The sequence below is a fragment of the Pristiophorus japonicus genome, chromosome X (genome assembly GCF_044704955.1).
Source record: "Pristiophorus japonicus isolate sPriJap1 chromosome X, sPriJap1.hap1, whole genome shotgun sequence".
NCBI lineage: Eukaryota > Metazoa > Chordata > Chondrichthyes > Pristiophoridae > Pristiophorus > Pristiophorus japonicus.
This window is the reverse complement of record NC_092010.1, coordinates 40,965,686-40,993,399: the sequence shown is the minus strand read 5'-3', so window position 1 is coordinate 40,993,399 and position 27,714 is coordinate 40,965,686. Positions and strand designations below refer to the sequence as shown.

Below are 27,714 nucleotides of genomic sequence, written 5' to 3'. Positions count from 1 at the left end.
TGTCTTCACCAACCTTTTTCTCTTTACATACCTATAGAAACTTTTGCAATCCGCCTTAATGTTCCCTGCAAGCTTCTTCTCGTACTCCATTTTCCCTGTCCTAATCAAACCCTTTGTCCTCCTCTGCTGAGTTCTAAATTTCTCCCAGTCCCCAGGTTCGCTGCTATTTCTGGCCAATTTGTATGCCACTTCCTTGGCTTTAATACTATCCCTGATTTCCCTAGATAGCCACGGTTGAGCCACCTTCCCCTTTTTATTTTTACGCCAGACAGGAATGTACAATTGTTGTACTTCATCCATGCGGTCTCTAAATGTCTGCCATTGCCCATCCACAGTCAACCCCCTAAGTATCATTCGCCAATCTATCCTAGCCAATTCTCGCCTCATACCTTCAAAGTTACCCTTCTTTAAGTTCTGGACCATGGTCTCTGAATTTACTGTTTCATTCTCCATCCTAATGCAGAATTCCACCATATTATGGTCACTCTTCCCCAAGGGGCCTCGCACAATGAGATTGCTAATTAATCCTCTCTCATTACACAACACCCAGTCTAAGATGGCCTCCCCCCTAGTTGGTTCCTCAACATATTGGTCTAGAAAACCATCCCTTATGCACTCCAGGAAATCCTCCTCCACCGTATTGCTTCCAGTTTGGCTAGCCCAATCTATGTGCATATTAAAGTCACCCATTATAACTGCTACACCTTTATTGCATGCACCCCTAATTTCCTGTTTGATGCCCTCCCCAACATCCCTATTACTGTTTGGAGGTCTGTACACAACTCCTACTAACGTTTTTTGCCCTTTGGTGTTCTGCAGCTCTACCCATATAGATTCCACATCATCCAAGCTAATGTCTTTCCTAACTATTGCATTAATCTCCTCTTTAACCAGCAATGCTACCCCACCTCCTTTTCCTTTTATTCTATCCTTCCTGAATGTTGAATACCCCTGAATGTTGAGTTCCCAGCCCTGATCATCCTGGAGCCACGTCTCCGTAATCCCAATCACATCATATTTGTTAACATCTATTTGCACAATTAATTCATCCACCTTATTGCGGATACTCCTTGCATTAAGACACAAAGCCTTCAGGCTTGTTTTATTAACACCCTTTGTCCTTTTAGAATTTTGCTGTACAGTGGCCCTTTTTGTTCTTTGCCTTGGGTTTCTCTGCCCTACACTTTTCCTCATCTCCTTTCTGTCTTTTGCTTTTGGCTCCTTTTTGTTTCCCTCTGTCTCCCTGCATTGGTTCCCATCCCCCTGCCATATTAGTTTAAATCCTCCCCAACAGCACTAGCAAACACTCCCCCGAGGACATTGGTTCCAGTCCTGCCCAGGTGCAGACCGTCCGGTTTGTACTGGTCCCACCTCCCCCAGAACCGGTCCCAATGCCCCAGGAATTTGAATCCCTCCCTGCTGCACCACTGCTCAAGCCACGTATTCATCTGCGCTATCCTGCGATTCCTACTCTGACTATCACGTGGCACTGGTAGCAATCCCGAGATTACTACTTTTGAGGTCCTACTTTTTAATTTAGCTCCTAGCTCCTTAAATTCGTTTCGTAGGACCTCATCCCTTTTTTTGCCTATGTCGTTGGTACCAATGTGCACCACGACAACTGGCTGTTCTCCCTCCCATTTCAGAATGTCCTGCACCCGCTCCGAGACATCCTTGACCCTTGCACCAGGGAGGCAACATACCATCCTGGAGTCTCGGTTGCGGCCGCAGAAACGCCTATCTATTCCCCTCACAATTGAATCCCCTATCACTATCGCTCTCCCACTCTTTTTCTTGCCCTCCTGTGCAGCAGAGCCAGCCACGGTGCCATGAACTTGGCTGCTGCTGCCCTCCCCTGATGAGTCATTCCCCTCAACAGTACCCAAAGCGGTGTATCTGTTTTGCAGGGGGATGACCACAGGGGACCCCTGCACTACCTTCCTTGCTCTACTCTTCCTGCTGGTCTTCCATTCCCTATCTGGCTGTGGACCCTTTCCCTGCGGTAAGACCAACTCACTACACGTGATACTCACGTCATTCTCAGCATCGTGGATGCTCCAGAGTAAATCCACCCTCAGCTCCAATTCCGTAACGCGGACCGTCAGGAGCTGGAGGCGGATACACTTCCCGCACACATAGTCGTCAGGGACACCGGAAGCGTCCCTGAGTTCCCACATGGTACAGGAGGAGCATAACACCCGACCGAGCTCTCCTGCCATGACTTAACCCTTAGATACACTTAAACTGGTAATAACAATGTTAAAAGTTACTGACCAATATAAGAAGAAAAAGAAAAACTACTCACCAATCACCAGCCAATCACTTACCCCCTAGGCTGTGACGTCACCTTTGTATCTTTGCCTTCTCCCTGTAGCTGCACCGGTACGCCTCTCGCTGACCCCGGACTCGCGCTGCTCCGAGCTCCCGCCTCCTCGACTGACTGCTCGAACTGCTCGACTCCCGCTGGCCTTTATAGGCCTCTCGCCGACCCCGGACTCGCGCTGCTCCGAGCTCCCGCCTCCTCGACTGACTGCTCGAACTGCTCGACTCCCGCTGGCCTTTATAGGCCTCTCGCCGACCCCGGACTCGCGCTGCTCCGAGCTCCCGCCTCCTCGACTGACTGCTCGAACTGCTCGACTCCCGCTGGCCTTTATAGGCCTCTCGCCGACCCCGGACTCGCGCTGCTCCGAGCTCCCGCCTCCTCGACTGACTGCTCCGAGCTCCCGCTGGCCTTTATAGGCCTCTCGCCGACCCCGGACTCGCGCTGCTCCGAGCTCCCGCCTCCTCGACTGACTGCTCCGAGCTCCCGCTGGCCTTTATAGGCCTCTCGCCGACCCCGGACTCGCGCTGATCACTTCCTGATCACTTGCTGTACCTGCATACTATCCTTTTGTGTTTCATGCACCAGTACCCCCCAGGTCCCGCTGTACTGCAGCACTTTGCAATCTTTCTCCATTTAAATTATAATTTGCTTTTCTATTATTTCTGCCAAAGTGGATAACCTCACATTTTCTCACATTATACTCCATCTGCCAAATTTTTGCCCACTAACTCAGCCTGGCTATATCCCTTTGCAGATTTTGTGCCCTCCTCACAATTTGCTTTCCCACCCATCTTTACATCATCAGCAAACTTGGCTACGTTACACTCGGTCCCTTCATCCAAGTCATTAATATAGAATGTAAATAGTTGGGGTCCCAGCACCGATCCCTGCAGCACCCCCCAGTTACTGATTGCCAAACGGACAATGACCTTTTATCCCGACTCTCTGTTTTCTGTTAGTTAGTCAATCCTCTATCCAGGCTAATATATTACCCCCAACCCCGTGAACTTTTATCTTGTGTAACCTGTTGTGGCATCTTATCGAATGCCTTCTGCAAATCCAAATACACCAGATCCACTTGTTCCCCTTTATCCACCCTGCTCGTTACATCCTCAAAGAACTCCAGCAAATTTGTGAAACATGATTTCCCCTTCATAAATCCATGCTGACTCTGCTTGATTGAATCACGCTTTTCCAAATGTTCCGCTACAGCTTCCTTAATAATGGACTCCAACATTTTCCCAACCACAGATGTTAGGCTAACTGGTCCATAGTTTCCTGCTTTTTGTCTGCCTCCTTTTTTTAAATAGGGGGTGTTACATTTGCAATTTTCCAATCTGCTGGGACCGCCCCAGAATCCAGGGAATTTTGGTAGATTACAACCAATGCATCCACTATCTCTGAAGCCACCTCTGTTAAGACCCTAGGATGTAAGCCATCAGGTCCAGGGGACTTGTCCGCCTTTAGTCCCATTATTTTACCGAGTACTACTTCATTAGTGATAGTGATTGTACTAAGTTCCTCGCTCTCTATAGCCCCTTGATTATCCACTATTGGGATGTTTTAAGTGTCTTCTATCGTGAAGACCGATACAAAATATTTGTTCAACGTCTCTGCCGTTTCCCTGTTCCCCATTACTAATTCCCCGGCCTCATCCTCCAGGGGACCAACATTTACTTTAGCCACTCTTTTCCTTTTTATATACCTGTAGAAACTCTTACTATCTGTTTTTATATTTCGTGCTCGTTTACTTTCATAATCTATCTTCCCTCTCAATTATTTTTTGTCCTTCTCTGCTGGCTTTTAAAAGTTTCCCAATCCTCTGGCCTCCCACTAGTCTTGGCCACATTATATGTCCTGGTTTTCAATTTGACACCATCCCTTATTTCCTTAGCTAGCCACGGATGGTTATCCCTTCTCTTACAGTCTTTCCTTCTCATTGGGTTATTTTTGTTGAGTTATGAAATATCTCCTTAAATGCCTGCCACTGCTCATCAACCGGCCCATACTTTAGTTTATTTTCCCAGTCCACTTTAGCCAACACTACCCTCATAACTTTGTAGTCTCCTTTATTTAAGCTTAGGATGACATACTCCCACACCTAGTTCTTATGTTTTGTTCCCCTTAAATGCATCGATACTATTCGCCTCACGGTCAGTTCCACATTCTCACCCCGCTCTGGGTAAAGAAGTTGGGTTTATTAGTGACAGTCTTATATTGATGGCCTCTAGTCCTGGTCTTCCCCCACAAGTTGGAACATCTTCTCCACGCCTACCCTATCGAAAACCCATCATGGTCTTGAAGATCTGGATCAGCTCACCCCTCAGCCTTCTGAGAGAAACGAGCCCCAGACAGTTCACTTTTTCCTGATAGTTATCACCACTCAGTTGCGGTAACATCCTTCAACCACCAGCTGTTTAAAAAAGAAAAAGCGCTTTACAGCCAATGAAGTACTTTGAGGGTCGTCAATATTGCAACGTGGGAAATGCCAATTTGCACACAGCAAGCTCCCACAGACAGCAATGTGATAATGACCCAAATCATCTGTTTCTGTTATGTTGATTGAGGGATAAATATTGGCCTCAGGACAACGGGGAGAACTCCCCTGCTCTTCGAAATAGATGTCGTGGGATCTTTTACGCCCACCCAAGGGGGCAGACGGGGCCTCGGTTTAACGTCTCATCCAACAGATGGCACACCTCCGACAGTGCGGCGCTCCCTCAGCACCGCCCCTCCGACAGTGCGGCGCTCCCTCAGTACCGCCCCTCCGACAGTGCGGCGCTCCCTCAGCACCGCCCCTCCGACAGTGCGGCGCTCCCTCAGCACCGCCCCTCCGACAGTGCGGCGCTCCCTCAGCACCGCCCCTCCGACAGTGCGGCGCTCCCTCAGCACCGCCCCTCCGACAGTGCGGCGCTCCCTCAGCACCGCCCCTCCGACAGTGCGGCGCTCCCTCAGCACCGCCCCTCCGACAGTGCGGCGCTCCCTCAGCACCGCCCCTCCGACAGTGCGGCGCTCCCTCAGCACCGCCCCTCCGACAGTGCGGCGCTCCCTCAGCACCGCCCCTCCGACAGTGCGGCGCTCCCTCAGCACCGCCCCTCCGACAGTGCGGCGCTCCCTCAGCACCGCCCCTCCGACAGTGCGGCGCTCCCTCAGCACCGCCCCTCCGACAGTGCGGCGCTCCCTCAGCACCGCCCCTCCGACAGTGCGGCGCTCCCTCAGTACTGCCCCTCCGACAGTGCGGCGCTCCCTCAGCACCGCCCCTCCGACAGTGCGGCGCTCCCTCAGTACTGCCCCTCCGACAGTGCGGCGCTCCCTCAGTACTGCCCCTCCGACAGTGCGGCGCTCCCTCAGTACCCTCAGCACTGCACTGGGAGTGTCAGCCTAGCTTAACATGCGCAAGTCCGCGGAGTGGGGACTTGAACCCACAACCTTCCCGACTCAAGAGGCGAGCGCACTGCCCACCGAGTCACAGCCGACACCTGTGCAGGCTGTGGGACCTTGCGCTTCTTCGACAAAGTTGGCATTTCTTCTGCACGGTCGCAGGATGTGGTTGCTGCGAAACTTGGATTTCTTTGAGACTGCAAGCTAGTTCCTTTTTTGTCTGAGGATCGATGTTGCTCAACCTTACAGTGCCCGTCACATCATCAGCTGCCAATCGCCCCACATACCCCGCCAACAATAAAATCGCAAGCCAGTGAAGACGAAACAAGCAACTCCCTTAAGAGCCCGGACTTCTTTGATGCAGCTGGCAATTCTCGTGGGAATCACAAGGCGGAAGACATGATTCATCAAATGTTTAAGAAGGTATTATTTCAACACGCACCAATTTACTTCAATCATCTTCTGCTTCGCATGTCACTGGAACAGAAAGCATTGTCGAGCTCGAAGCCAAGGAAGGTTCAATCACGCCAGATAACCTCATCGCTCTCAACAGCTACCAGAAACAGGTTATTCCAGCGGCCAGTTCCAGCAAGTCTCCGTCACTTTCAGGATATAACAAGTTGCATTTATAGTGCCTCTAAACATAGGAAAACATCCCCAAGGCACAGTGCAGCAGACAAAACGCAACACTGAGCCACACATGGGGATATTAGCCACAGGTGACCAAAGGCTGGGTCACAGAGGTCGGTTTTAAGAAGCATCTTAAAAAGGAGGAGAGGGGAGGCGGGGAGGTTTAGGGGGGGGGGGGGGGGGAATTCCAGAACTTGGGGCCCAGGTGACTGGAGGCACGGCCACCGATGGCGGAGCGATGGAAATCGGGGGGGGGGGGGGGCGGATGCTCAAAAGGACACAATTAAGACGATCACAGAGATTGCTGACGATACAAAGATGGGAGGAAAAGCAATGTGTGAGGAGGACACAAAAAATCTGCAAAAGGACAGAGACAGGCTAAGTGAGTGGGCAAACATTTGTCAGATGGAGTATAACGTTGGAAAGTGTGAGGTCATGCACTTTGGCAGAAAAAAAAAACAAAGAGCAAGTTATTATTTAAATGGAGAAAGATTGCAAAGTGCCGCAGTACAGCGGGACCTGGGGGTACTTGTTGCATGAAACACAAAAGGATAGTATGCAGGTACAGCAAGTGATCAGGAAGGCCAATGGTATCTTGGTATTTATTGCAAAGGGGATGGAGTATAAAAGCAGGGAAGTCTTGCTCCAGTTATACAGGGTATTGGTGAGGCCACACCTGGAGTACTGCGTGCAGTTTTGGTTTCCATATTTACGAAAGGATATACTTGCTTTGGAGGCAGTTCAGAGAAGGTTCACTCGGTTGATTCCGGGGATGAGGGGGTTGACTTATGAGGAAAGGTTGAGAAGGTTGGGCCTCTACACATTGGAGTTCAGAAGAATGAGAGGTGATCTTATCGAAACGTATCAGATTATGAGGGGGCTCGACAAGGTGGATGCAGAGAGGATGTTTCCACTGATGGGGGAGACTAGAACTAGGGGGCATGATCTTAGAATAAAGGGCCGCCCATTTAAAACTGAGATGAGGTGGAATTTCTTTATATAAGATTTATAGATCACATGGATGAACTTCAACAGTTGTACATCCCTGTCTGGAGTAAAAAATAAAACAGGGAAGATGGCTCAACCGTTGCTAACAAGGGAAATTAAGGATAGTGTTAGATCCAAGGAAGAGGCATATAAATTGGCCAGAAAAAGCAGCAAACCAGAAGACTGGGAGAAATTTAGAATTCAGCAGAGGAGGACAAAGGGTTTAATTAGGAGGGGCAAAATAGAGTATGAGAGGAAGCTTGCCGGGAACATAAAAACTGACTGCAACAGCTTCTATAGATATGTGAAGAGAAAAAGATTAGTGAAGATAAACATAGGTCCCTTGCAGTCAGATTCAGGTAAATTTATAATGGGGAACAAAGAAATGGCAGACTAATTGAACAAATACTTTGGTTCTGTCTTCACGAAGGAAGACACAAATGACCTTCCGGATGTACAAGGCGGCTGAGGGTCTAGCGAGAAGAAGGAACTGAAGGATATCCTTATTAGGCGGCAAATTGTGTTGGGGAAATTGATGGGATTGAAGGCCGATAAATCCCCAGGGTCTGATTGTCTGTATCCTAGCGTGCTTAAGGAGGTGGCCCTAGAAATAGTGGGTGCATTGATGATCATTTTCCAACAGTCTATCTATTCTGGATCAGTTCCTATGGACTGGAGGGTAACTAATGTAACACCACTTTTTTAAAAAAGGAGGGAGAGTAAAAACGGGTAATTATAGACCGGTTAGTCTGACATCAGTAGTGGGGAAAATGTTGGAATCAATTATTAAAGATGAAATAGCAGCGCATTTGGAAAGCAGTGACAGGATCAGTCCAAGTCAGCATAGATTTGAGAAAGGGAAATCATGCTTGACAAATCTTCTGGAATTTTTTGAGGATGTAACCAGTAGAGTGGACAAGGGAGAACCAGTGGATGTGGTGTTTTTGGACTTTCAAAAGGCTTCTGACAAGGTCCCACACAAGAGATTGGTGTGCAAAATCAAAGCACATGATATTGGGGGTAATGTACTGACGTGGATAGAGAATTGGTTGGCAGACAGGAAACAGAGAGTCGGGATAAACGGGTCCTTTTCGGAATGGGAGGCAGTGACTAATGGAGTGCCACAGGGCTCAGTGCTGGGACCCCAGCTATTTACACTATACATCAATGATTTAGATGAAGGAATTGAGTGTAATATCTCCAAGTTTGCCGATGACACTAAACTGGGTCGCGGTGTGAGCTGTGAGGAGGATGTGAAGAGGCTGCAGGTTGACTTGGACAGGTTAGGTGAGTGGGCAAATGCATGGCAGATGCAGTATAAAGTGGATAAATGTGAGATTATCCACTTTGGTGGCAAAAACAGGAAGGCAGAATATTATCTGAATGGAGGCAGATTAGGAAAAGGGGAGGTGCAACGAGACCTGGGTGTCATGGTTCATCAGTCATTGAAAGTTGGCATGCAGGTACAGCAGGCGGTGAAGAAGGCAAATGACATGTTGGCCTTCATAGCTCGGGGATTTGAATATAGGAGCAGGGAGGTCTTACTGCAGTTGTACAGGGCCTTGGTGAGGTCTCACCTGGAATAGTGTGTTCAGTTTTGGTCTCCTAATCTGAGGAAGGACGTTCTTGCTATTGAGGGAGTGCAGCGAAGGTTCACCAGACTGATTCCAGGGATGGCTGGACTGACATATGAGGAGAGACTGGATCAACTGGGCCTTTTTACACTGGAGTTTAGAAGGATGAGAGGAGATCTCATAGAAATATATCAGATTCTGACGGGACGAGACAGGTTAGAAGCAGGAAGAATGTTCCCAATGTTGGGGAAGTCCAGAACCAGGGGACACAGTCGAAGGATAAGGGGTAAGCCATTTAGGACTGAGATGAGGAGAAACTTCTTCACTCAGAGTTGTGAAACTGTGGAGTTCTCTACCACAGAGAGTTGTTGAGGCCAGTTCATTGGATATATTCAAAAGGGAGTTAGATGTGGCCCTTATGGCTAAAGGGATCAAGGGGTATGGAGAGAAAGCAGGAATGGGGTACTGAGGTGAATGATCAGCCATGATCATATTGAATGGTGGTGCAGGCTCGAAGGGCCGAATGGCCTACTCCTGCATCTATTTTCTATGTTTCTATGTTTCTTCTCTCAGAGGGCTGTAAATCTGTGGAATTTGCTGCCTCAGAGAGCTGTGGAAGCTGGGACACTGAATAAATTTAAGAGAAACAACAATGACTACACTTCGAAAAGTGCCTGATTGGCTGTAAAGCGCATTGGGACATGTGAGGTTATGAAAGGCGCTATATAAATGTAAGTCTTTCTTTCCCCATTTGCGAGCAAGCTATTTCTCCTGCAAGTATTTACTTCACTGCAATAACTGGTCACCGTTCCAGTGGCAGATTCACAGACCCATACTTCGGTGGACCTCCAAATATTACTGACAGGAGAGAGAGAGAGAAGAGCGAGCGAGAGAAGAGCGAGCGAGAGAAGAGCGAGCGAGAGAAGAGCGAGCGAGAGAAGAGCGAGCGAGAGAAGAGCGAGCGAGAGAAGAGCGAGCGAGAGAAGAGCGAGCGAGAGAAGAGCGAGCGAGAGAAGAGCGAGCGAGAGAAGAGCGAGCGAGAGAAGAGCGAGCGAGAGAAGAGCGAGCGAGAGAAGAGCGAGCGAGAGAAGAGCGAGCGAGAGAAGAGCGAGCGAGAGAAGAGCGAGCGAGAGAAGAGCGAGCGAGAGAAGCGAGCGAGCGAGAGAAGAGCGAGAGAGAGAAGAGCGAGAGAGAGAAGAGCGAGAGAGAGAAGCGAGCGAGCGAGAGAAGAGCGAGAGAGAGAAGCGAGCGAGCGAGAGAAGAGCGAGCGAGAGAAGAGCGAGAGAGAGAAGAGCGAGAGAGAAGCGAGCGAGCGAGAGAGAAGCGAGCGAGCGAGAGAAGCGAGCGAGCGAGAGAGAAGCGAGCGAGAGAGAGAGAGAAGCGAGCGAGAGAGAGAGAGAAGCGAGCGAGAGAGAGAGAGAAGCGAGCGAGAGAGAGAGAGAAGCGAGCGAGAGAGAGAGAGAAGCGAGCGAGAGAGAGAGAAGAGAGAGAAGCGAGAGAGAAGCGAGAGAGAAGAGAGAGAGCAGCGAGAGAGAGAGCAGCGAGAGAGAGCAGCGAGAGAGAGCAGCGAGAGAGAGAAGCGAGAGAGAGAAGCGAGAGAGAGAAGCGAGAGAGAGAAGCGAGAGAGAGAAGCGAGAGAGAGAAGCGAGAGAGAAAAGCGAGAGAGAAAAGCGAGAGAGAAAAGCGAGAGAGAAAAGCGAGAGAGAAAAGCGAGAGAGAGAAGCGAGAGAGAGAAGCGAGAGAGAGAAGCGAGAGAGAGAAGCGAGAGAGAGAAGCGAGAGAGAGAAGCGAGAGAGAGAAGCGAGAGAGAGAAGCGAGAGAGAGAAGCGAGAGAGAGAAGCGAGAGAGGGAAGCGAGAGAGGGAAGCGAGAGAGAGAAGCGAGAGAGAGAAGCGAGAGAGAGAAGCGAGAGAGAGAAGCGAGAGAGAGAAGCGAGAGAGAGAAGCGAGAGAGAGAAGCGAGAGAGAGAAGCGAGAGAGAGAAGCGAGAGAGAGAAGCGAGAGAGAGAAGCGAGAGAGAGAAGCGAGAGAGAGAAGCGAGAGAGAGAAGCGAGAGAGAGAAGCGAGAGAGAGAAGCGAGAGAGAAGCGAGAGAGAAGCGAGAGAGAAGCGAGAGAGAGAGAGAGAAGCGAGAGAGAAGCGAGAGAGAGACGAGAGAGAGAGAGAAGCGAGAGAAACAGAGAGACACAGCGAGTGAGGGAGCGAGTGAGCGAGCGGAGGGAGCTAGGGAGCTAGGGAGGGAGCGCAAGCCAGAGCGAGTGCCAATATTTCCGATGGTTGGGGACGAGGGGACAGAGTCTAAAAATTAAGAGCCAGATTTTCAGGAGTGAAGTTAGGAAGCACTTCTACACACAAAGGAACTCTATCCCGCAAACGGCAATTGATGCAAAAGGGGTCTGTTATGTATGAATAAAGAGTCTGACCAGATACTAAGAGCTCAAAGTAAAGTGTGACCGTAGTCTTTTATTACATATCTCAGAGTGCCTCTCCAACCTGTGAGGCCTCCTTAAGTACAGGTGCTCCCAAGGTATTGTGGGATCTCTTGGGACTCCAGGGGATGAGCCCTCTGCTGGTTGAACAAGGTATTTACAGGTTTACATATATCACAGGGTCATTTGTTAATTTTCAACCTGGTAATTATAAGAGTTTTCTTAATATGGAGTTACGTCACAGATCAGCCAAGATTACATTGAATGGCGGAATAGGTTCGAGGGGCTGAATGGCCTCCTCCTGTTCCTAATGGAACAGGCTCGAGGGGCTGAACGGCCTCCTCCTGTTCCTAATGTAACAGGCTCGAGGGGCTGAACGGCCTCCTCCTGTTCCTAATGTAACAGGCTCGAGGGGCTGAACGGCCTCCTCCTGTTCCGAATGTAACAGGCTCGAGGGGCTGAATGGCCTCCTCCTGTTCCCAATGTAACAGGCTCGAGGGGCTGAATGGCCTCCTCCTGTTCCTAATGTAACAGGCTCGAGGGGCTGAATGGCCTCCTCCTGTTCCTAATGTAACAGGCTCGAGGGGCTGAACGGCCTCCTCCTGTTCCTATGTTTGGGTTCGTCAGCTGTGGCTCAGTGGGTAACACACTCGCCTCAGAATCAGAAGATTGTGGGTTCAAGTCCCACACCAGGGACTTCAGCACATCAATCCAGGCTGACACGCCAGTGCAGTGCTGCACTGTCAGAGGTGCCGTCTTTGAGAGGCATTTAAACCGAGGCCCCGTCTGGCCTCTCTCTGGTGAACGTAAAAGATCCCACGCCCACTATCTCAAAGAGCAGTGGCATTATCCCCGGTGTCCTGGGGCCAATATTTATCCCTCAATCAACATTACGGTAAAAATGTGATTGCACTGGAGAGGGTACAGAGGAGATTTACCAGGATGTTGCACTGGAGAGGGTACAGAGGAGATTTACCAGGATGTTGCACTGGAGAGGGTACAGAGGAGATTTACCAGGATGTTGCACTGGAGAGGGTACAGAGGAGATTTACCAGGATGTTGCACTGGAGAGGGGACGGAGGAGATTAACCAGGATGTTGCATTGGAGAGGGTACAGAGGAGATTTACCAGGATGTTGCACTGGAGAGGGTGCAGAGGAGATTTACCAGTATGTTGCACTGGAGAGGGTACAGAGGAGATTTACCAGGATGTTGCACTGGAGAGGGTACAGAGGAGATTTACCAGGATGTTGCACTGGAGAGGGTACAGAGGAGATTTACCAGGATGTTGCACTGGAGAGGGGACGGAGGAGATTAACCAGGATGTTGCATTGGAGAGGGTACAGAGGAGATTTACCAGGATGTTGCACTGGAGAGGGTGCAGAGGAGATTTACCAGGATGTTGCACTGGAGAGGGTACAGAGGAGATTTACCAGGATGTTGCACTGGAGAGGGGACAGAGGAGATTTACCAGGATGTTGCACTGGAGAGGGTACAGAGGAGATTTACCAGGATGTTGCCTGGACTGGTGAATTTTAGCGATGAGGAAAGATTGGATAGGCTGGGTTTGTTTTCTTTGGAACAGAGGAGGCTGAGGGGAGACCTGATTGAGGTGTATAAAATGATGAGGGGCCTGGATAGAGTGGATAGGAAGGACCTGTTTCCCTTGGCAGAGGGGTCAATAACCAGGGGGCATAGATTGAAAGTAATTGGGGGGAGGTTTAGAGGGGATTTCAGGGGAAATGTCTTCACCCAGAGGGTGGTGGGGGTCTGGGGTGGAACTCACTGCCTGAAAGGGTGGTAGAGGCAGAAACCCTCACCACATTTGGATGTGCACTTGACGTGCCGTAACCTACAGGGCTACGGACCGAGAGTGGGAAAGTGGGATTAGGCTGGGTAGCTCTTGGTCGGCCGGCACGGACACAATGGGCCGAAATGGCCTCCTTCCGTGCTGTAAATTTCTCTGATTAACATAACAAAAATATAGTGATCATTTATCACATTGCTGTGCGGTGGAGCTTGCTGTGCACAACTTGGATGCCCCGTTTCCCACAATACAACAGTGACTGCACTCCAAAAGTACTTCATTGGCTGTCATCAGCACAGGCAGTCCCTCGGAATCGAGGAAGACTTGCTCCCACTCTAAACACGAGTCCTTAGGTGGCTGAACAGTCCAATATAGGAACCACAGTCTCTGTCACAGGTGGGACAGATAGACGTTGAGGGAAGGGGAGGGTGGGACTGGTTTGCCGCACGCTCCTTCCGCTGCCTGCGCTTGGTTTCTGCACGCTCTCGGCGATGAGATTGGCTGTGGGATGTCCAGAGGTTGTGAAAGACTCTGTAAAAATGTACGTCATTCTAACGTTGCGAGCGCTATAGTTCCAGAAAAAATTAATCAGCTGTTTAAGAAAACCAGTGCAGTTTGCCCCTCCCCCACCCACCACCTGGCTCGAACCCCCCCCCCGCCTCTCGAAACAACGCTAGTCCTTCTTGTGAGAAGCCGCTTGCCCAAGCTCTCAGTGTTAACAGGAAATGTGCTGGGGTGATACAATGCATGAGTCAGGAATCAGCTGAGCATTGTAATCGTATTAAAACATTCGCATACCACCACATGGCTTTCCGGCTCAGACACAATGTTTCCACACAGAGTCGCTGCACGAAATCACGACTCTGACACAAGGGCGTTCTGCACAGATTAGCAGTGTCAGCTGTGGCTCAGTGGGTTAGCACACCCGGCTGTAAGCCACAAGGTCGTGGGTTCAAGTCCCACTCCAGGGACTTGGGCACAAAAATCCAGGCTGACACTCCCAGTGCAGTACTCCAGTGCAGTACTGAGGGAGTGCCGCACTGTCAGAGGGGCAGTACTCAGGGAGCGCTGCACTGTCAGAGGGGCAGTACTGAGGGAGCGCCGCACTGTCGGAGGGGCAGTACTGAGGGAGTGCCGCACTGTCAGAGGGGCAGTACTCAGGGAGCGCCGCACTGTCAGAGGGGCAGTACTGAGGGAGCGCCGCACTGTCGGAGGGGCAGTACTGAGGGAGCGCCGTACTGCGCTGTCGGAGGGGCAGTACTGAGGGAACACCGCACTGTCGGAGGGGCAGTACTGAGGGAGCGCCGCACTGTCGGAGGGGCAGTACTGAGGGAGTGCCGCACTGTCGGAGGGGCAGTACTGAGGGAGTGCCGCACTGTCGGAGGGGCAGTACTGAGGGAGTGCCGCACTGTCGGAGGGGCAGTACTGAGGGAGCGTCGGAGGGGCGGTACTGAGGGAGCGCCGCACTGTCGGAGGGGCGGCACTGAGGGACTTGAGTACTTAAATCTAGTCCGACACTCCAGTGCAGAGGGAGCGCCCAATTTGCTACCCACCGAGCTGCAGTGGACCAACGGGTAGGAAAGGGAGAACATCTGGTCTTTTATGCTTCTTCAAACTCACGCGGACTCCAGTGACCGGCGTACACAGCAACACGGGTAGATTAGGCGATAAAAAGGACAAACCAAATCGTTAAGTTTTGTACCTAGACACAGAACAGAACAAGGCGCCATTGTTCAATCTAGCACGGCCCGTACCAGGCCTTACTCTGGCCACATTCACAGCTCCGTTTGACTGGAGCAAGCAGCAATTAGCACGAACGCTTCACACAGGCAATAATAAAATTACCCCCCCCCCCCCCCCCCCCCCCACACAAGTAATCGCATAAACCCGCCAGGTGGAGATTGCAGGTATAGACTGGAATCTCACAGCACAGGAGGATCCCACTGGGCCCCATCGTTGCCCGTGCTGTGACAGAGCGACCCAATCAGTCCCATTCCCCATGTGGCCGGAAGCTCATTTCAGGGTCAAATATGACACCCAGGTGGCGAACAGTCTGGTTCAGCCTCAAGACAGGAGTTGGGGAGAGGGAGGGAGTCGGGGGCTGGGGTACAAAGCACGACGATTTGGCTCCCTATTGCTAGCTCGACTGGGAGGGCAACCGATCTCCCAACTAGACGGGCTGCACTCAAACACACGGCCTGTGCTGGTGCCCCAGCTTCCAGTGTCTGCACATTACAGAAAGGAGAGAATCTCAGGGCCTTGACTGTCAGAGAGATAACCTGCTTCAAAGAAAACCAGCAACCGCCAAACTAAGAATTGGATTTACACAGCAGTTTTCATGACCACCAGACGACTCAAAGCACTTCACAGCCAATGAACTACATTTGGAGTGTAGTCACTGTTGTAATGTGGGAAACGCGGCAGCCAACTTGCGCACAGCAAGCTCCCACAAACAGCAACGTGATAACGACCCAGATAATGTTTTTCTTTCCATGTACTATACTGTAGTCGCTGCACACGATGTGGTCTCCTCGACATCGGGGAGACCAAGCGCAGATTGGGGTGACACGCTTTGCGGAACACCTCCGTTCAGTCCGTCAGTGTGACCCCGAGCTTCCGGTCGCCTGTCACTTTAATTCCCCGCTCCACTCCCACTCCGACCTCTCCGTCCTCGGTCTCCTGCACTGTTCCAACCAAGCTCAACGCAAGTTCGAGGAACAGCACCTCATCTTTCGTTTAGGCCCTTTACAGCCTTCTGGACCCGACATCGAGTTCAACAATTTCAGAGTGTAACCACTGCTCATATTTGGCTCCCTTTCCCCAAGCTTATGTTTTTTTTCCTCTTCGTCTGCAATGGCAGCTGGTCATAAGACCATAAGAAATAGGAGCAGGAGTCGGCCATTCGGCCCCTCGAGCCTGCTCCGCCATTTAATACGACCATGGCTGATCCGATCATGGACTCAGCTCCACTTCCCCGCCCGCTCCCCATAACCCTTCACTCCCTTATCGCTCAAACATCTGTCTATCTCCACCTTAAATATATTCAATGTCCCAGCCTCCACAGCTCTCTGGGGCAGAGAATTCCACTGATTTACAACCCTCTGAGAAGAAATTCCTCCTCATCTCAGTTTTAAATGGGCGGCCCCTTATTCTAAGACCATGCCCCCTAGTTCTAGTCTCCCCCATCAGTGGAAACATCCTCTCTGCATCCACCTTGTCAAGCCCCCTCATAATCTTATATGGGGATTCAATGGTGAGGGGAATAGATAGGCGTTTCTGCGGCCGCAACCGAGACTCCAGGATGGTATGTTGCCTCCCTGGTGCAAGGGTCAAGGATGTCTCGGAGCGGGTGCAGGACATTCTGAAATGGGAGGGAGAACAGCCAGTTGTCGTGGTGCACATTGGTACCAACGACATAGGTAAAAAGAGGGATGAGGTCCTACGAAACGAATTTAAGGAGCTAGGAGCTAAATTAAAAAGTAGGACCTCAAAAGTAGTAATCTCGGGATTGCTACCAGTGCCACGTGATAGTCAGAGTAGGAATCGCAGGATAGCGCAGATGAATACGTGGCTTGAGCAGTGGTGCAACAGGGAGGGATTCAAATTCCTGGGGCATTGGAACCGGTTCTGGGGGAGGTGGGACCAGTACAAACCGGATGGTCTGCACCTGGGCAGGACCGGAACCAATGTCCGAGGGGGAGTGTTTGCTAGTGCTGTTGAGGAGGATTTAAACTGATATGGCAGGGGGATGGGAACCAATGCAGGGAGACAGAGGGGAAACAAAAAGGAGGCAAAAGCAAAAGACAGAAAGGAGATGAGGAAAAGTGGAGGGCAGAGAAACCCAAGGCAAAGAACAAAAAGGGCCACTGTACAGCAAAATTCTAAAAGGACAAAGGGTGTTAAAAGAACAAGCCTGAAGGCTTTGTGTCTTAATGCAAGGAGTATCCGCAATAAAGTGGATGAATTAACTGTGCAAATAGATGTTAACAAATATGATGTGATTGGGATTACGGAGACGTGGCTCCAGGATGATCAGGGCTGGGAACTCAACATCCAGGGGTATTCAACATTCAGGAAAGATAGAATAAAAGGAAAAGGAGGTGGGGTAGCATTGCTGGTTAAGGAGCAAATTAAGGCAATAGTTCAGAAGGACATTATAGCTTGGATGATGTGGAATCTATATGGGTAGAGCTGCAGAATACAAAAGGACAAAAAACGTTAGTGGGAGTTGTGTACAGACCTCCAAACAGTAGTAGTGATGTTGGGGAGGGCATCAAACATGAAATTAGGGGTGCGTGCAATAAAGGTGCAGCAGTTATAATGGGTGACTTTAATATGCACATAGATTGGGTTAACCAAACTGGAAGCAATACGGTAGAGGTGGATTTCCTGGAGTGCATAAGGGATGGTTTTTTTAGACCAATATGTCGAGGAACCAACTAGGGGGGAGGCCATCTTAGACTGCGTGTTGTGTAATGAGAGAGGATTAATTAGCAATCTCGTTGTGCGAGGCCCCTTGGGGAAGAGTGACCATAATATGGTGGAATTCTGCATTAGGATGGAGAATGAAACAGTTAATTCAGAGACCATGGTCCAGAACTTAAAGAAGGGTAACTTTGAAGGTAGGAGGCGTGAATTGGCTAGGATAGATTGGCGAATGATACTGAAGGGGTTGACTGTGGATGGGCAATGGCAGACATTTAGAGACCGCATGGATGAACTACAACAATTGTACATTCCTGTCTGTCGTAAAAATAAAAAAGGGAAGGTGGCTCAACCGTGGCTATCAAGGGAAATCAGGGATAGCATTAAAGCCAAGGAAGTGGCATACAAATTGGCCAGAAATAGCAGAGAACCCGGGGACTGGGAGAAATTTAGAACTCAGCAGAGGAGGACAAAGGGTTTGATTAGGGCAGGGAAAATGGAGTACGAGAAGAAGCTTGCAGGGAACATTAAGACGGATTGCAAAAGTTTCTATAGATATGTAAAGAGAAAAAGGTTAGTAAAGACAAACTTAGGTCCCCTGCAGTCAGAATCAGGGGAAGTCATAACGGGGAACAAAGAAATGGCGGACCAATTGAACAAGTACTTTGGTTCGGTATTCACTGAGGAGGACACAAACAACCTTCCGGATATAAAAGGGGTCGGAGGGTCTAGTAAGGAGGAGGAACTGAGGGAAATCCTTATTAGTCGGGAAATTGTGTTGGGGAAATTGATGGGATTAAAGGCCGATAAATCCCCAGGGCCTGATGGACTGCATCCCAGAGTACTTAAGGAGGTGGCCTTGGAAATAGCGGATGCATTGACAGTCATTTTCCAACATTCCATTGACTCTGGATCAGTTCCTATGGAGTGGAGGGTAGCCAATGTAACCCCACTTTTTAAAAAAGGAGGGAGAGAGAAAACAGGGAATTACAGACTGGTCAGCCTGACATCGGTAGTGGGTAAAATGATGGAATCAATTATTAAGGATGTCATCGCAGTGCATTTGGAAAGAGGTAATATGATAGGTCCAAGTCAGCATGGATTTGTGAAAGGGAAATCATGCTTGACAAATCTTCTGGAATTTTTTGAGGATGTTTCCAGTAGAGTGGACAAGGGAGAACCAGTTGATGTGGTATATTTGGACTTTCAGAAGGCTTTCGACAAGGTCCCACACAAGAGATTAATGTGCAAAGTTAAAGCACATGGGATTGGGGGTAGTGTGCTGACATGGATTGAGAACTGGTTGTCAGACAGGAAGCAAAGAGTAGGAGTAAATGGGGACTTTTCAGAATGGCAGGCAGTGACTAGTGGGGTACCGCAAGGTTCTGCGCTGGGGCCCCAGCTGTTTACACTGTACATTAATGATTTAGACGAGGGGATTAAATGTAGTATCTCCAAATTTGCGGATGACACTAAGTTGGGTGGCAGTGTGAGCTGCAAGGAGGATTCTATGAGGCTGCAGAGCGACTTGGATAGGTTAGGTGAGTGGGCAAATGCATGGCAGATGAAGTATAATGTGGATAAATGTGAGGTTATCCACTTTGGTGGTAAAAACAGAGAGACAGACTATTATCTGAATGGTGACAGATTAGGAAAAGGGCAGGTGCAAAGAAACCTGGGTGTCATGGTACATCAGTCATTGAAGGTTGGCATGCAGGTACAGCAGGCGGTTAAGAAAGCAAATGGCATGTTGGCCTTCATAGCGAGGGGATTTGAGTACAAGGGCAGGGAGGTGTTGCTACAATTGTACAGGGCCTTGGTGAGGCCACACCTGGAGTATTGTGTACAGTTTTGGTCTCCTAACCTGAGGAAGGACATTCTTGCTATTGAGGGAGTGCAGCGAAGGTTCACCAGACTGATTCCCGGGATGGTGGGACTGACCTATCAAGAAAGACTGGATCAACTGGGCTTGTATTCACTGGAGTTCAGAAGAATGAGAGGGGACCTCATAGAAACGTTTAAAATTCTGACGGGGTTAGACAGGTTAGATGCAGGAAGAATGTTCCCAATGTTGGGGAAGTCCAGAACCAGGGGTCACAGTCTGAGGATAAGGGGTAAGCCATTTAGGACCGAGATGAGGAGGAATTTCTTCACCCAGAGAGTGGTGAACCTGTGGAATTCTCTACCACAGAAAGTTGTTGAGGCCAATTCACTAAATATATTCAAAAAGGAGTTAGATGAAGTCCTTACTACTCGGGGGATCAAGGGGTATGGTGAGAAAGCAGGAATGGGGTACTGAAGTTGCATGTTCAGCCATGAACTCATTGAATGGCGGTGCAGGCTAGAAGGGTCGAATGGCCTACTCCTGCACCTATTTTCTATGTTTCTATGTTTCTATGTTTTCCATAAGATCACCTCTCATTCTTCTGAATTCCAGTGATTAGAGGCCCAACCTACTCAACCTTTCCTCATAAGTCAATCCCCTCACCCTGCCATTCACACCCTATCGAAATGCTAACCTTTTTCTAACTCCTGCCATTACCATCTCAAGTTGGCCCCTCGTCCCTTGTCTCTCGAATCTCTCCTGTCTTCCACCCTATCACAGACCTTCCCTTTCGTTCGTCCCTCCCCTCCCCCTCTCAGTGCTCATTAAGAACGTGTACTTTATTTCGAACATTCGCCTGTTCTGACGAAGGGGCATCGACCCAAAACGTTAACTGTTTCTCTCTCCACAGATGCTGCCTGACCCGCTGAGATTCCCAGCATCTGCAGCAGTTAGCTTTTGTATTCATGGTTTTTTTTTTTGTTGTTGTGTTGATTGAGGTAGAAAGAGAGGAACTATTTTCTCTGGTTGCGGGGAGGGGGAACGGGGCCCGGGGCCCAGCGAAGGGAGGGGGAATGGGGCCCAGCGAAGGGTAAAACCCTGACGAGGTCCAACTTACGGTGGATGCTCAGCGAGATATTGATGACCCGCTCCTCGGTGAAGCCCTTCAGGTTGGTGATCTTGGCGCACTTGAGCTGGGTGTCAGCGGCAGCATCCCCGATGTACACCCAGCACACGGTCTCGTCAGCGTACAGGAAGTCCATGGCGGTAGTCTGCTTGGTGCTGATTGGGTTGATGAAGCTGACGCTGGCCCCTTGCAGGTTGGTGGCCATGATGCTCTGGGAGTTGGCGATGAGTAGGACGGGCGGACGGTCTACGGGCTCTGCAGGGAGGAGGCAAACACAAAAAAAAACACATTTCAGACATGCCCTTTGGCACCACTCGCTCGCGACGTGCTTACTGTTAACAACATGAGGTAACAGGAGCAGTCGGCCATTCAGCACACAGCCTCCACAGCTCTCTGAGGCAGCGTATTCCACAGATTTACAACCCTCAGAGAAGAAATTCCTCCTCATCTCAGTTTTAAATGGGCGGCCCCTTATTCTAAGACCATGCCGCCTAGTTCTAGTCTCCCCCATCAGTGGAAACATCCTCTCTGCATCCACCTTGTCGAGCCCCCTCATAATCTTATACGTTTCAATAAGATCACCTCTCATTCTTCTGAATTCCAATGAGTATAGGCCCAACCTACTCAACCCCCTCATCTCGGGAATCAACCGAGTGAACCTTCTCTGAACTGCCTCCAAAGCAAGTATATCCTTTCGTAAATACGGAGACCAAAACTGCACGCAGTACTCCAGGTGTGGCCTCGCCAATACCCTGTATAACTGTAGCAAGACTTCCCTGCTGTTATACTCCATCCCCTTTGCAATAAAGGCCAAGATACCATTGGCCTTCCTGATCACTTGCTGTACCTGCATACTAACCTTTTGTGTTTCATGCACCAGTACCCCCAGGTCCCGCTGTACTGCGGCACTTTGCAATCTTTCTCCATTTAAATAATAACTTGCTCTTTGATTTTTTCTGCCAAAGTGCGTAACCTCACACTTTCCAACATTATACTCCATCTGCGAAATTTTTGCCCACTCACTTAGCCTGTCTATGTCCTTTTGCAGATTTTTTGTGTCCTCCTCACACATTGCTTTTCCTCCCATCTTTGTATCGTCAGCAAACTTGGCTACGTTACACTCAGTCCCTTCTTCTAACTCATTAATATAGATTGTAAATAGTTGGGGTCCCAGCACTGATCCCTGCAGCACCCCACTAGTTACTGGTTGCCAACCCGAGAATGACCCATTTATCCCGACTCTCTCTTTTCTGTTAGCCAAACCTCTATCCATGCCGATATATTACCCCCAACCCCAAAATTATAATCGCTCCACCATCGGTGGCCGTGCCTTTAGCTGCCTGGGCCCCAAGCTCTGGAACTCCCTCCCTAAACCTCTCCGCCTCTCTCCCCTCCTTAAAACCTACATCTTTGATCAAGCCCTGCCCTAATTTCTCATTTATGTGAGTCGGATTCAAATTTGTTGTCCGACAATGCTCCTGTGAAGCACCTTGGGACATTTCACTACATTAAAAGGAGATATATAAATACAAGATTTTGTGAAGGAATTCCTCCTCATCTCAGTCCTAAATGGCCGAGCCCTTATCCTGAGACTGTGTGACCCCTGGTTCTAGACTCCCCAGCCCGGGGGGAAACATCCTCCCTGCATCTACCCTGTCAATCCCCCTCAGAATCTGGTCTGTTTCAATGAGATCATCTCTCATTCTTCTAAACTCCAGAGAGTATGGGCCCATTCTGCACAATCTCTCCACATGGGACAAATCTCCCCTCCCAGGGATCGGTCTTCACAACAGCGTCTACAGGCGGCTCGAAGGCCCGCGCACAAACCAACTCCCCATTAGCCAATCACACTCGACTAAAGCTTGAAGTATCATCATAGGCAGTCCCTCGAAGCGAGGATGACTTGCTTCCATGCCAAAAAGGGATGAGTTCACAGGTGTTTCAACAAAGGAGCTAATATTCCAGATCCCGAACTACATCCTGAAGGGTGGAAGATGCCTGTGGGTGGATTTTTTTAACGTGGGGTGACCGTTGCACACCAGCCACCACACGGGGCTTGACAGAGCGAGGTCTTGGTCCAGTGGCAAGGGTTAACGAGGACGGCTGGAGACCAGCTCTGCTGCATGGACCTAGTGTGCACACATATCGCACAGTGTGGGCTGGTCCGTGCTGCCCCTGGGCCCTCGAACTCACGCCTCTCCTGGGCCCCGATCGCGTCCCTCGACAATCTCTCGCCGCTCCTTCGCCCCCGACCACACTGTGTGGTAACCCATCTGGGCCAAGGAGTCAACAAGTAGGCTGCTTCCAGCCTGAAGTGTACAGAATAACTCTTACCATTCTTGGCTTTGCAAGACTTGTTGTCAGGCTGCAGCAGATAACCCTCCACACAGCTACACGTGTAGGACCCTTCTGTATTTGTGCAAGTTTGGCTGCATGTTCCATATATCGTGCACTCGTCAAAATCTGATCCATAAAAAAAAACATCTTAAATTAGAATTGACAAGTAGGAACGTTATGCCAAACCAGTATCGAACCTTGGTTAGACCATGCTTGGGTGGTCACGATTACTGATAACCAGTTTTTAATCATAGAAATTTACAGCACGGAAGGAGGCCATTTCGGCCCATCGTGTCCGTGCCGGCCGACCAAGAGCTACTCAGCCTAATCCCACTTTCCCGCTCTCGGTCCGTAGCCCTGCAGGTTACGGCACTTCAAGTGCACATCCAAATGTGGTGAGGGTTTCTGCCTCTACCACCCTTTCAGGCCGTGAGTTCCACCCCAGACCCCCACCACCCTCTGGGTGAAAACATTTCCCCTCAAATCCCCTCTAAACCTCCCCCCAATTACTTTCAATCTGTGCCCCCTGGTTGTTGACCCCTCCTCCAAGGGAAACAGGTCCTTCCTATCCACTCTATCCAGGCCCCTCATCATTTTATACACCTCAATCGGGTCTCCCCTCAACCTCCTCTGTTCCAAAGAAAACAACCCCAGCCTATCCAATCTTTCCTCATCGCTAAATTCTCCAGTCCCAGGCAACATCCTGGTAAATCTCCTCTGTACCCTCTCCAGTGCAACATCCTGGTAAATCTCCTCTGTACCCTCTCCACTGCAACATCCTGGTAAATCTCCTCTGCACCCTCTCCAGTGCAATCACATCCTTCCTGTAATGTGGTGACCAGAACTGCACGCAGTACTCCAGCTGGGGCCTAACCAGTGTTTTATACAGTTCAAGTATAACCCACCCTGCTCTTGTATTCCATGCCTCGGCCAATAAAGGCAAGTATTCCAGATTTATTTAATTAACTGAATTCAAATCTCTCAGCTGCCATGATGGGATTAGAACTCGGTCTCCGGGTTAACAGACAAAAGAGAGTCGGGATAAATGGGTCACATTCCGGTTAGCAAACAGTGACTAGTAGGGTGCCTCAGGGATCAATGCTGGGTCCTCAACTATTTACAATCTATAGTAATGACTTGGATGAAGGGACCGAGTGTAACGTAGCCAAGTTTGCTGATGATACAAAGATGGGTGGGAAAGCAATGTGTGAGGAGGACACAACAAATCTGCAAAGGGATATAGACAGGCTAAGTGAGTGGGCAAAAATTTGGCAGATGGGGTACAATGTGGGAAAATGTGAGGTTATCCACTTTGACAGAAATAATAGAAAAGCAAATTATAATTTAAATGGAGAAAGATTGCAAAGTGCTGCAGTACAGCGGGACCTGGGGGTACTTGTGCATGAAACACAAAAGGATAGTATGCAGGTACAGCAAGTGATCAGGAAGGCCAATGGTATCTTGGCCTTTATTGCAAAGGGGATGGAGTATAAAAGCAGGGAAGTCTTGCTACAACTGTCCAGGGTATTGGTGAGGCCACACCTGGAGTACTGCGTGCAGTTTTGGTTTCCGTATTTACGAAAGGATATACTTGCTTTGGAGGCTGTTCAGAGAAGGTTCACTCGGTTGATTCCGGAGATGAGGGGGCTGACTTATGAGGAAAGGTTGAGGAGGTTGGGCCTCTACTCATTGGAATTCAGAAGAGAGGTGATCTTATTGAAACATAAGATTATGAGGGGGCTTGACAAGGTGGATGCAGAGAGGATGTTTCCACTGATGGGGGAGACTAGAACTAGGGGGCATGGTCTTAGAATAAGGGATCGCCCATTTAAAACTGGGATGAGGAGGAATTTCTTGTCTGAGGGTTGTAAATCTGTGGAATTCTCTGCCCCAGAGAGCTGTGGAGGCTGGGACATTGAATATATTTAAGGCAGAGATAGACAGATTTTTGAGCGATAGGGAGTGAAGGGTTATGGGGAGTGGGCGGGGAAGTGGAGCTGAGTCCATGATCGGATCAGCCATGGTCGTATTAAATGGTGGAGCAGGCTCGAGGGGCCGAATGGCCGACTCCTATTTCTTATGTTTTCATAGTCTAGGCCTCTGGAATACTAGTCCAGTAACATAACCACTATGGTACCGTACCCCCTTGGAAATATATCGGCCGTTCCTTCATCGTCGCCGGGTCACAATCCTGGAACTCCCTCCCTAACAGCACTGTGGGATCACCTTCACCACACGGACTGCAGCGGTTCAAGAAGGAGGCTCACCACCTCCTTCTCAAGGGGCAATTAGTGGGATCGAATTAGCCCGACTACCTACCTCTCTTGCCCGGTTACATCCGAGCCAGGGTGTCCCTGGAGATGGAGCACGCGGTGTCCACCGGTACGCTCGCGGCCTTCCGCGAGAGGTGGGCGCCGGAGGGACTGGAGTGCATCATCACCCCCGGCAACCGAATTTTAATTTGATTTCATTTTCTGGCAGTCGGGGCTGAACGACCCCCTCGACCGCCCGGACCGGCTGATGGCCCCCTTGGCCAGGCCCAGGAGCAGTCCTACGAGGAGACCTTCCGACCTGCCCGCTCCCCTCCGCACAGGGTGCCCAAAGATCAGGAGTGTGGGATTGAAGGAGCAGCCCCTTCAAATAATGTCAACAGCTCTACAACCCTGTGAGCATAATTTGATGAATTTGTCAGTTTTAGTGCCCCTTTAGTCAAGGGACACTTGATTTATATTTTTACGAAAATAGTTGTAGAGCTGTTGAGTTGGAAGTGGCTTAGCCTGTCACGTGATCTTCACAAGACTCAATAAAACCCCAAACAGTTGGGTTCGGGGGATCCACGATGGGGCAGGTGGTTGTGAGCCTGGTGGATGAACCGGTAATGTATAGTGTGATTGTTAAACCTTTGCTAATAAACCAACTAGTCCTTAAAAGCAATGTGTTGCTTTGAATTCTTACACAAAGAACCCACAAAACAAATACAAGACATCACCGTGTTGGACATCCTGCCGAACTGATCTGCACAACGAACCTTTGCAAGTTTTGCCATCCTCGGTCAGAGCATAAGAGTTGTTGCAGTAACAAGCGATCCCGTTGTTTGTGACAGCACACCGGTGTTTGCAACCAGCCTTCGTACAATTTGTTGCACCCTCTGAGGGAGAGAAGGTTAGAACAGGTTAGCATCCGAATCGTCACCCAGCAAAGCAGGCACACACGGACAGTTCGTGCCAGAAAACATTAATCTCTGCTTTACAACAGTGACGGCACTTCAAAGGGGGCAGTACTGAGGGAGCGCCGCACTGTCGGAGGGGCGGTGCTGAGGGAGCTCCGCACTGTCGGAGGGGCAGTGCTGAGGGAGCGCCGCACTGTCGGAGGGGCAGTGCTGAGGGAGCGCCGCACTGTCGGAGGGGCTGCCCTTCACGTAAGACATTAAGCGGAGGACATAAACAATCCCCTCCGCAGGGGAGTTCCTGCGGCCACTATTTATCCCTCAACCAACATCCGATTATCTGCGTCTTATATCACATCGCTGCTTGTGGGAGCTTGCTGTGCGGAAATTGGCTGCCACGTTTCCTGCATTACAACAGTGCCCACACTTCAACAAAGTATTCATTGGCTGCAAAGCGTTTTAGGACGGCTTGAGGTCATGAAAGGCACTATATAAATGAAATATTCTAGATTTTAAATCGCTTCACCATCGGTGGCTGTGCCTTCTGTTGCCTGGGCCCCAAGCTCTGGAACTCCCTCCCTAAACCTCTCCGCCTCTCTCTCCTCCTTCAAGACGCTCCTTAAAATCTCCCTCTTTGACCAAGCTTTTGGTCACCTGTTCCTAATTTCTTCGGTGTCAAATCTTTGTCTTTTGTCTTGTAACATACAAAATTCTGATGGGGCTTGACAGGGTAGAAACATAGAAAATAGGTGCAGGAGCAGTCCATTCGACCCTTCGAGCCTGCACCACCATTCAATAAGATCATGGCTGATCATGCAACTTCAGTACCCCATTCCTGCTTTCTCTGCATACCCCCTGATCCCTTTAGCCGTAAGGGCCACATCTAACTCCCTTTTGAATATACCCAACGAATTGGCCTCAACAACTTTCTGTGGTAGAGAATTCCACAGGTTCACAATTCTCTGGGTGAAGAAGTTTCTCCTCATCTCGGTCCTAAATGGCTTACCCCTTATCCTTGGACTGTGACCCCTGGTTCTGGACTTCCCCAACATCGGGAACATTCTTCCTGCCTCTAACCTGTCCAGTCCCGTCAGGCTAGAAACAGTGGAAGTCCAAAGATACTTGGTGGGTCCAGGTATATTGATCATTAAAATGTCACGGACAGGAACAGAAAATAATCAGGAAGGCTAATGGGACGCTGGCCTTTATATCCAGGGGATGAGAATACAAGGGGGATGAGAATGCAAGGGGGAGAGGTTATGCTGCACTGTACAAAGCCCTGGTTAGACCACACCTGGAGCACTGTGAGCAGTTCTGGGCCCACACCTGAGGGAGGGTATATTGGGCTCGGAGAGAGTGCAGTGTGGGTTTACCAGAATGTTACCCACACTCCAAGGGTTAAATTACGAGGGGAAATTACACAAACTGGGGTTGTGTTCCCCGGGATTTAGAAGGTTAAGGGGGAGATCTGATGGAAGTTTTCAGGATATTTCGGGGAACAGAGAGGGTAGAGAGAGAGAAACTGTTCCCGCTGGTTGGGGAGTCTGGGACTAGGGGCAGAGTCTGAAAATTAGAGCCAGACCTTTCAGGAGTGAAGTTGGGAAACATTTCTACACACAAAGGGTGGGAGAGGTTTGGGACTCTCTTCCGCAAACGGGAATTGATGCTGGGGGCCAATTGTTAATTTTAAATCCGAGATTGATAGATT

General features: G+C 49.8%; 1 protein-coding gene across 1 annotated transcript in view; it reads right to left on the bottom strand.

Moving 5' to 3' along the window:
• LOC139240889 (low-density lipoprotein receptor-related protein 1-like) overlaps nt 1–27,714 on the bottom strand; it is a gene marked incomplete at its 3' end in the record, with an annotated part of 408,599 nt that overhangs the window by 200,906 nt on the left and 179,979 nt on the right. Inside the window, exons 4-6 of the mRNA XM_070869393.1 lie at nt 25,869–25,988; nt 22,838–22,966; nt 20,495–20,758 (exon numbers count right to left, since the gene is read on the bottom strand). Coding sequence (XP_070725494.1) covers nt 20,495–20,758; nt 22,838–22,966; nt 25,869–25,988 — 513 coding nt within the window. The remainder of the gene's footprint in view (nt 1–20,494; nt 20,759–22,837; nt 22,967–25,868; nt 25,989–27,714) is intronic.